General features: G+C 28.8%; 1 protein-coding gene across 3 annotated transcripts; it reads left to right on the top strand.

Annotated features, from left to right (window-relative positions):
* Positions 1–5,592: 5,592 nt before the first annotated feature.
* PEX11A (peroxin 11A) lies at positions 5,593–9,747 on the top strand. 3 transcript variants are annotated; one of them, XM_028086006.2, is made up of 2 exons: positions 5,593–6,622; positions 9,159–9,381. In XM_028086006.2, the coding sequence occupies exon 1, from the start codon at positions 5,788–5,790 to the stop codon at positions 6,580–6,582; it is 795 nt and encodes a 264-aa protein (XP_027941807.1). In that variant the 5' UTR covers positions 5,593–5,787; the 3' UTR covers positions 6,583–6,622; positions 9,159–9,381. The 3 variants fall into 3 exon arrangements, with proteins under 3 accessions (XP_027941807.1, XP_027941808.1, XP_027941806.1); XM_028086007.2 differs by lacking the exon at positions 9,159–9,381 and adding an exon at positions 7,279–8,882; XM_028086005.2 differs by lacking the exon at positions 9,159–9,381 and adding an exon at positions 9,530–9,747 and having other exon boundaries at positions 5,596–6,622.
* The last annotated feature ends 1,302 nt before the right edge of the window (positions 9,748–11,049 follow it).

Genomic DNA, 11,049 nt, shown 5'->3' with positions numbered 1-11,049 from the left:
TCTGTAATGAAGAACAGAAGATGTAGATTCTCGCGGTACCTACAGAACTAAGGCAACTTGTTAGAATGTCTTCAAATACTGATCGGTGATGTTGCGTGAACAGCAGAAATGAAAAATTATAGAAAAATAGTTTGGAAGGAATACTACACTTTTATTAAACGAGGAAAACCCTTTTAAATAGGTTGCACAGGAAACAGTACTGACAGAACTAACTCCTAAAATATAGGAAAACATAAAAACTTAAATCAGATACTTAACTATTGCTGTGGAATAGGTCATAACAAAACAGAAAATATTTACAGGTGATACAGGTCTCGTGCCAATTCATTAGTTCATGGATTGTCTATGGTTAAATCTGACCTCATAACAATTGGTACGTGTTTACTTTCCGGAGTTTGTTAATGTTGTACAGTCTTCTTAGGTTCATATTTTTTGGTGAGAAATTGTTTCCTATGTTTTTAGCTGATTGAACTTTTACTCCTGATTCCAAGGGTAAGGCCGTTTACAAATGACTCTCCTCCGTACCTTCATACGGTGAGGAGCTTCTGTCACCAAGGTACACTAATTTAAACTTTTACTTCTAATACAACGATGTATCATCGTACGTGTTAGGATATTTATTTATTTCTATAAGTGGAAGTGTGATCTTCGACAGATTGGCAATCTAATTGCGTATGAAAATTTGATTAATTGTTTTATGTCTATATGTCTTGATACTTCACAAATATCTTGGTAGACGTTTATTTGTATGCAACTATCACACCTTATGATTAGGAATCCTTTTCACTTATCATTTCTAACTGTGTTTCATTCTCCTCCTTTCTCGTAATTTTGAACGATTGTCCTCAAAAGTTGAGCCACATTTTAATGAAGTTATCTTTACTTCCATCAAATTATGCTAGTTATAAGGTATGCCAGTTCCTTCATGATTTTATCAGTGGCAAACCTGTTGCTGAAATTCTGTGGTATTTCTTAAGAGTACCTGTGCTTAGTTGGTCAAGTAACCAGGGTTTTGTCTTTCGTATTTTTGTTTTGTTTGATTAATCTATACCTCTCTTTTTCTGATTCTGGTTTCAATTTCATAATTGTGGATCCACCTTGGGATATTCTCGAAATTAGAATGGTAGTCCAAATCACATTAAATAAAAAACTTGAATGACATCTTAAAATTATGAACACTGCAAGTATTTTTATTTTTTTCATTGTGAAACTTCTTTGGAGCGCCATTTATTTATTTTTTTTAAGAGAAAGAAAAACTTTCACCTGACTCTTATTTTTACTCCCTGTTTCATGATGAAATGAATTTTGAGAGAGTATACTATTCTCAATAAGGGGCCTAATTTCTTGTTTAGGGGAATAAACCCTTTATAATTGTTACTTCCATCAAAATAAAAGTTATTATGTTCAGAAATTGCTTCACTCTTTAACTCATCTACTATTTATTCTTATTATTTGATAGAGTCCTCATGATAAAAAGAACTTTTTCATATGACGAGATCATAATTGGTCTAATATAATATCTTTATTAAGATTATATCTGTTAAAATTATTCTAATACAAATATGTATATGCCAATATAGAGAATAGTTTATGAAAACTATTCATAAATCAATTCAAAGTGGCAATTATTTTAAAACAAATAAATGTTGTACCAAACAATAGTTTCTTATAATAACAATACTTTTTACACATTGGATAAATATTTCGACCGGTCATCAATATGCATTAATGTGATCTCGACTTTGGAATTGGAAATATTATCAAGGTGTTGGATTAGAGATTCTTGGAAAAAGAAATCCCTTCTTTGGTTGGTGATGATCTATGGTCATGTCTGAATTTCCAGCGTCTATTTTTAGCCTTACCTAGTATTTTATCTTTGCATTAGTGATGTTGATTTCTTTGCTGTCAGCCAATACCTTATTCTTAATGAGTGGTCGCATTGGCAGGGAATGATTCCTCATTTCTGGAAATGTTATCTTTATTGTTACTCGTACTTTTAAACCTGGAAAGAGAAACTTTACGTAAATTATTTAAATATTTGTTAATTTTTTTCAATAAAAAACATGTCATTTAATTTAAAATATTTAAAATAGAAAATAATTAATATATCATTCCAATAAAAAATGAAATCTCAGAAAAAGTGATAATAATATTTTTAAATAGGATATAGTAATTATTTAAGAGTAAAAACGATATAATTGAAATGAAATAAACATGTTTTATTAAATTTATAGATAGAAAAAAATAAGCTTTTCAAATTTTATTTTAGAAAAATTATCATCTCCCTAAAACACTTTTTCTGTGATGGGATTTTGGCGAAGAAAATATTTTCTTCATTTTCTTTTCATCCCAATACCTTAAAGTACACTTACCTTCCTTCCTCGGTGGTAGGCACTTTTTTTTATTCATCTTAAACTTAAGTGTTATAGAGATTACACAATTCTTCCGAAGTTGACGATCGCTTTGTTGAGGAATTTGGTGAAAAAATAAAAGTAGCTCTAACAAATCTCTTTTAAAGATAGTAGTAGATATTTTCTTCAAGTAAAATAAGCATTCATAACATTTATGTGTTTTCAATTTATTTAAAGATAGAAGTTGTAGATATTCTCTTCAAATAAAATAAGCATTCATAACATTTATTTGTTTTTAATTTGACATAATATTCGCTCAATTCATTATGCATATTGTCTCAAAACATTCATGTTTTGTCAAATATAAAATAAGACTAGTTATATATTCTACCAGACAAATTACTTACATTTATTTTTGTAGTTTCTGGCTCATAAAATTATTGTCTTTCAAACAAAGAATATTCATAATTTTATACTTAATTACTTTTAATACGTCATAGGATGTTTGAACTTTTATCTAACAATATATATTTTAATTTTATGTGAAAAAAATATATATTTTGAAAAATTTTAAGAGAAAAATGTAAATTTCTTTTAAAAAAATTGATAAATGTACCATATGTATCATGTTACAGTAAAATGATTAAGATACTATAATATAGACAAGTAAGATCAAAACAGATTGATGTTTCAACTTGATCTGCTCGTTTTGATTAGATGACAGACTAGCCTATCGGGCTCAACCTACTTTGTCACCCGTATAATACTTATAAACTAAGATTCAATTATTAAGTAAGATAGAATAATTTAATTGTAAATCTATTAATTATTTTAATTTATTCGATTAAAAATTTTAATTAATCAATTAAGTATTTTAATAATATTTATATGATTAAATATATTTTTAATATATATATATATATATATATATATAATTACAAATAAAAATAATTAGAAAAAATAAATGGACCAATCTTTCAATCGGATAGCCTCTCTTTTGATGGATCATGTTACAAATTCTGACCCATTTTGGATGGCGGGCTAAACCAAAAAATTAGACTAAATCATTTTATCATCTACTTTTAGGTTTAATTATAATTATGTTATTATTATTTTTAATTTAATCTCTCTATCAATGATCTTTTTTAGTATCAAATTTCTCACTATATTTTCAAAATTGGTAATACAAGGGACTTGATATTTGAATTTCATAATCAAATCAATATTACCTTATAAAATAAGACCACCCGGTGGAAGTATATCTTAATTGCATCAATCATAATTATTATAATTTTTTTATTTAAATATAATTGCCTTCTATCTAAAGTAGATGAAAAATTCAAATTTTTAAATTAAATTAATATTATTTAAATGGATTTAGATTAGATGCAATGATATATTATTTTGGATATAAAAAAATCTAAAATTAAGTCATGTCTACTTTATTTAAAATTATGAAATACTATATTGAATCAAACGTTAATAAAGTAGAATTGAGTACAATATTGGATTGAGTTCATCAAACTAAAGTGAAATAAAGTCGTTCTCAATTCAAATCAAATTGGGTTAGTATGGATTTAAGGGTATATTTGAAAACACTATGAGAAAATTGATTCTATTTGATGTGTGGACAAAATCAATTTTGATTGATGGATAAGCTATAAAAAGTTATTTCTTTTTTATGTGAATTTTCCATTACAATTGATTTTAGAAATTGATTTTGAGTATCTCCAAACAATTTATTAACATGAATTGATTTTGGATGTTTTCCAAGTAAAACCAACATACACTAAATTGAGTCAAATTCTATTCTTTGTTGAATTAATCCAAATCTAAGTCAAACGAAATATACCTAAATTTAAGTCAAATTTAAATGATTATTTAGGATATCCATTTCATGTAAGTTAAATGATTTTAAGAAGGTTTTTTTTGTCAAAACATTTATATTCTTAATTTTTCATATAAACTTTAACTCATTTTGCACTTTAAAAGTTGTAGTTTCCCAATTTCTATAGTTTAAAACAAGCTTAATTAATGATCTAGTTATCTAACGTGTTAGTTTGGTTCATTTGATTTCTTGTAACTTTTTGGTTTAATTAGATATTTTAATTTTTTAAAAAGGTTTAATTTGATTATTTTTCGTTAAGTTGATTATCATATGTCAATTTGTGAAATTTTTAATTTAATTTTTATTTTTTTATTTTCTTTTAATTGTAAAAAAATATACAAATTACTATGTGTAAGGTAATAGTCGTGTCACGTGTCAATCTGTGAATTTTAATTTCTTTATATATATCAACAAAAAAACATAAATGATCACGTGTCAAGTCATGATTGTGTCACGTATAACCGTAGTTATTAATTTTAATTCAAATTAGTCCCTCCATTTCTTTAAACCATCTAATTTTGCTATTTGAAAATTGGGACCAAATTAATAATTAAGCTTAATCACAATTTATATATACATGTTAAGATAATTTTTTAAAATTTATACATTAAATTATTTCACTCATATATTAAAGTTATTTTATTTTTTACGACAATACAATATTATAAATGAAAAAAATATGAAAAAATAAAATAATTTAAATATTTAAAGAATGATTTGATGTATAAATAATAATAATAATAATAAATTCTAACGGTTTAATTACTATTTTGTGTCAAATAAAAGATAACAAATTTAAATTGTATAAAAAATAAAAAGAAAATGTAATCAAAATTTCAAATGAAGAAACTAAATTAGAAATAACCAACACATGAAAATGACCTATGTGAAAAACATTTGAAATATTTAAAATTTCATAAATTAACACGTTACACACCACGATATGTTTTTTTTTTAAATCAAAATGTTTAAGAAGTTAAAAAAATTAGATTAAATTTTTTAACAAATTAAAAAATTAAATTAAATAAAAAATAAAAAAAAAATCAAAATTAACCAAACTAATATATTAAATAGAGTAAGAGCTCTACCTTAACTTTAACTTAAACACGAAACTAAACAACTAATTAAATTTTTAAAATATCACGATAAGTTTCTTGTGTTAATTTTTTTTTACGTCAATCATCCTTTGTTCTGTGCACTTTTGGAACTTGTAATTTAATTCACTAATTTCTTTAGTCTAGCCACAGTTTTTTCATGCAATGTTTTTTATATTTGTTGTCATGCACATAATTTAAACTTTTATACAATCCAAATATACTGTAATTACAATGTCATTCATTTTCCATACCTAAGAAATTTTACCAAAAAAGGATTTTCTTAAAGGAAAAATCGATTTTTTCTTTTTCATTTATTGGTTCCATTTAACATTACTTTTTGTTACTTGTTCTAATCACAACGGAGGCACTTGAAGTTGCAGCACCACCACCGCTACCGCCACCACCTATTTCTTCCGGCGGCAACACCTTCCACCGCCCCGAATCGATTGTCATGGATTCCGATCCCAAACCTTCCACATCACCAGCGCCAAACCCTAACCCTAGCAAGCCACCACCGTCGAAGGAACAACACCACCGAGACCTATTGAACCACGTCGAAGCCTACCTCGCGAAGCGCGACGGCGTTGACAAGCTCCTCAAGATTTCCCGTTACGCCACCAAGCTCATCCTCGCCTCGTCGCTCCTTCAATCCTCCGACAACCCCGCCCTCAACCACCGCCTCAAATCCTTCGAATCCAGCGTCGGCGTCAGCCGCAAGGCCTTCCGACTCGGCAAATTCGTCCAAGACCTAAACGCTCTCCGAGCCTCCCACGTCCACTCCAACCGCCACCTCCTCTTCACCCTCCTCGCCTACGGCGGCGAAGGCTTCTACTACTTCGTCGAGCAGTTCGTCTGGCTCGCGAAATCCGGCCTCATCGATCCCAAACACGCGCGCGCGTTCCAGAAAGTGAGCGCGTGGGCGGAGCTCGTCGGGTATATCGGGAGCGTGGCGCTCAAACTCACCGATTTAAACACTATTGCTGAGGAGGAGTCGTGTCTGGCGTCGAGCGTGGAGATCTCGCGCTTGAGAGGGGTTGGGTGCGTGGAAGAAGATTACCGGTTGCGGAAGTTGAGAGAGAAGAAAATAATGAAGAGGCTTTCGGTTGTTCAGGATTTGGCCGATGCGGTTATGGCTGTGGACGATATTTTGGATGGGAATGGACCGTTTTCGAAACCGGTTTTCATGGCTTCCGCAGGGCTTTTGTCTGCACTCATTAGCACTCACAAGAATTGGGTCTCTTGCTGAATTTCTCACAGCTTCTTTTCATGGATAAAAAGTCATGTAGGTATGTATAATGTGTAGATAGAAAAATTGGTGCTTTGTTCTTTGTTACTTTCTCATGCTTATAGTTTTGGATTTTCCAATCAATACCAATTAAATGAATTAAAACGGCCATGATTCTATTTGTTTGTTCTACTTCTTTGTCTTCTTGTGGTTGTGGCCGTTCTGCTGCTTGCTGTCTGAATTTGTTTCGTTTGGTAAGGTTTTGATAGAAGAAAAGAAAGTAATGTTTTTCATAGAAGAAAAGAGTAATGTTAGTTCTGGGTTACGTTGAATTGTGTGTTAGAATCCATGGTTGAACTAGAAGAGAGAAATGGAGAAAATGTTATCAACTGGAAAAAGAAAATTGCATTAGAATGAGTACAGTGAGTGTTCACATAGGATTAGGAGGCTTGTATGACAACTAATCACTTAACTAGTTTTGTAATTGATTTAACTTATCTATACTGCAAAATTGAATGACTCCTTGTTGTTTAATGAAGTTCATTCATAATTTTTGTGGTTTTCTATCAATTTTAGTTGATAGGATTTTCTGTATTGTTGGTTGGGAAGAGTGTGTTGGACAGTTTCTTGCTTTAACTTTTATACATAGCTAGTGTGGCTTCATATAAAAGGAAAACATGAATGTATTGCCCGTATGTGATGCTTGATTTGTTTTAGGAATGCATTTTCATGCCACTTTATCCCTGTCGAGATGCATTGGCTATATAAAACTCTTGGATCGATGAATTTAGATAGTTTGCAGGAAGTCTCTGGTACAAGCATGATTGCCACCATTGTATACACACAAAAACCTAGATGAACTAGCAAGATTTGTCTCGTCACAAATTTCTTCAAAATGCTTCATAGTATGCTTGGATGTGGTTACTTAAGAGAGTTAGTCATTTATTTGGTGAATTTTAAAATTTTTAAAAGCTAAATGAGTTATTTGGATGAGAAAACTAAAAATTTAGGAATTTTATGAAGTATTTCAAATAACTAAAATAATAAAATTTGAAATTTACTACAAAAAGAGGAAATTGAAATTCTACAACTACTTACTCCCTCTCTAATAGAATAGAGATGTCAATTTGATTCATGACCCATGGGTCAGTTCCAACCCACTCTCGAATAAGCTACCATTTTATTGATTCACTAAATGATGGGTCACACAAAGTCTCAATTGTAAAGCTTTTCTTAAAATGGGTTAGGGTAAGGGTCAAAAAGTAGGTTGGGTAACACTAGATGTAAGTGGTAGGGACGTCAAGTTTTTGAAAGGTTGACCATTACATGATGACATCGACCTTGATCGATGAGGACTTTATAGATCCTCCGGCTATGGTAGTCGCAATGACGACTGGGTCGGGTTGGTCGAGTAGGTACATAAGATCGAATACCCAGAATATTTGGGTCAAGAGGAATACCCAAAGTATTTGGGCCGGTTAGGGACATGCACAATTCCAAAACCACCTTTGGTTGTAATTTATAAGAATTGTGTAAATTAAAGTTGAAACATCAATAATTATGAATATATATATATATATATATATATATTGTTGGGTTTATATTCCATCATATATGATTATAATTATTGAGAGATTGTGGTTTTTATATATATGACATTAGTCTTGTGTATATAAGACATTTGATAACACTTTTAACCCAAAATCTCTTAAGGCAATGGGGTTGTGGACATTTCATTTTATATAGTGTTTAACTTTGTCTATTTTATCTAATGTGGGACTTTGACTCACATTTGGACTATTCTCAATATATATATATATATATATATATATATATATATATAATTGTAAATGATATTTGCATTTTTCTTTCTATAAGCGAATTTAAACATATAAAAAAATAAAACAATAATATGTCTAACATTGAAAATTAATTATGTTATTTGAAACGAATAAACTACATTAAAATAGAACAATAATATAGTGAAATAAAGCACGAAACTGTTCAATACTGACTTTTAAGTTCGCAAATATTGTCTTCAACTTCATCAATCTTTTGATGGACATATTTTAGACCATGATGAAGATTGAATTATATAGTATTCAGAGTTACGTGGAGTTAGTACATACCTTGTTGCGGTCCCTGATTTCATCTTATATTTCATTTAGTATATTATCATCCTTGGAAAGATGGGATTGTTGTCATTGAACTCCCCCATCTTCTCTACTTCTAGGGTTTTCCTCGTTTGAGACACGTTATTTGTGATGGTTACATTTGCCATGTTGTCATGCATTATTTATTGATCACATTTAATTTGTTGAGAGCTCTCTCATTTAGAAATTTAACCACCATAGGATTTGTCTTACTTTCTAAGCACATCAAATCCAGTATACAAAAGAATTCAAGTTATTAGAAGACTACAACGCAGAGACATGTAATTTCAGCTTTTGCATCTTCGCATGTCTTAAATATTATGTTTCATGACTCATAACATGAATATATCATCTTGCAATACTTGTGTATAGCTACTAATATGAGGACTCAAAATATGAACATAATTTGTCCTCAAATACTTAAATTATTTACATTCTTACAAGGATGTCCATGAAGCTCCAATTTGAGCATTGCAGCCAAAAAGACATCTCTGTCATCGATGAGGTTTTCAGGAATGTATATAAGATCAAACTTTTGTTCCTTGTTGGCCACATTCATCCAATCATAAGTTTGATTTTTTTTTCTTCAACATTTTTGTTACTAGATCTTCTGTGTCAAGGAGTTTTAAGATTTCTATATATTACTTTTATGAGATCCTCATAATAATTATCTCCATAATAAAAATGTATCCAAGGACCGAAAGATCAGATGTAATGTAAATGCAAATTCAGTTATAACAAAGAAAGGAAAATTTATTACCTTATAGTCTGTGCTCATAATCATTATAATATATTTTTTTTTATCTGTTTTTCAGTTATGAAATAAGGAGCATAATGTAACAAAATATGGAAGATGAAATGGGCGAGACAGGTTTTGAGGATGACGAAGAGATTACGTATATAGTCTGTGTCAAACATTGACAACACACACGCACACATATAATATACTTTAATTCATTTTTTTTTATCCATTTTTAATCTACTATTTCAATTATTATTAAATCATTTATTTTGATTTTTTGTAGTGACGTAATGTGATAATCTAACAGTGATTAGAACGATGGATTAAAAGTAGATAAAAAAAATGGGTTAAAATATTATTATTCTTTCTTTCAGTAACTTTATATATAAATAAAAAAAATTAGAATATCACAACTTTAATTTGCAATTCTATCATAAATTATATAATTAACTTTTGTTAAAACAGTAAATGAATATACCAACGTCGATTTTATAGAATTTTCGTAACATGGTTTGAAATTATGAAAGAAGTGTTTTATGATGTTTTTTTTTCTTCCCTTTGTATAATTACGCAAGTTTTAATATAATGTGAAACTTTGAATTACTTATGTGCTAATTTTCTTAAACCTTAAACGTGTAATTTAATAGCAACAGTTAATGTATATTCTTACATAGGTTTACGGATTATGTACAGTACGTAAATCATTTGTTCGAAACTTTCGTAATCATGCCTAAAGAATAAACAAATACTTTATTTTTTCATAATCTCTAAACTAACATGGGAAAAAGCTAGTCATATTAAAAAATGTTATGAAGAATTGATGATTGAGTTAATGAGATTAACCTAAAATTAGGGACAAAAATTTGATACCAAATCAAGAGTTCATAAGTATCCTAATAGAAATGTTGATAGTTTGACTTTTTCGAGGATAAGTTATTGTATTTCATTTATGTTAATATTTTAAGTACTTCAACTACCAATTATGTATGCACAAGACCTCTAGGATTATAACTGCATGACATGTGCACCAAACATACTATTTTCATTAATTAGTCAATCATATTATTTAATATATACAAAAACAATGACATATTTATATTGTTTTATAATGATCTGTATTCTTTTCTTATCGGATTATATATGCAAAAGATGGTCAAATTTTCTAAATTAAAAATCAAATATAATCAACATGAATAATGGATGGTTGGGATAATAAAGAAAATTCAAGGGAAACACTTTTATCTTTCAATGATGATATATGTTAAATCAAATATTGAGAGGAAAGTATTCAAGAGTTACGAAAAAGATTCGTTTAAGTTCACATTTTATCTAAATTTGCATTTAAAAATAAATTTTTTTGGATTAATAATTTTGTAATTATAGTTTTAGAAAAAATCATAAAGTGATTTGACTCTATTTTGTTACATTTTGTTTTATATATATTTTATATATTTTATATATTTTTTATATCTGTTATATTTTTCATAATTTCTATAAATCTCAATATTCACAATATTTTATATTGTAATTATATAACTTATAATATTTTAATTATAATATAACTTTTAAAATTTTATAAGTATGCATCTCCTA

Source organism: Vigna unguiculata, chromosome 8 (assembly GCF_037176805.1).
Source record: "Vigna unguiculata cultivar grain cowpea cultivar isolate G323 ecotype 2 chromosome 8, ASM3717680v1, whole genome shotgun sequence".
NCBI lineage: Eukaryota > Viridiplantae > Streptophyta > Magnoliopsida > Fabales > Fabaceae > Vigna > Vigna unguiculata.
This window is presented reverse-complemented; position numbering and strand designations above follow the sequence as displayed.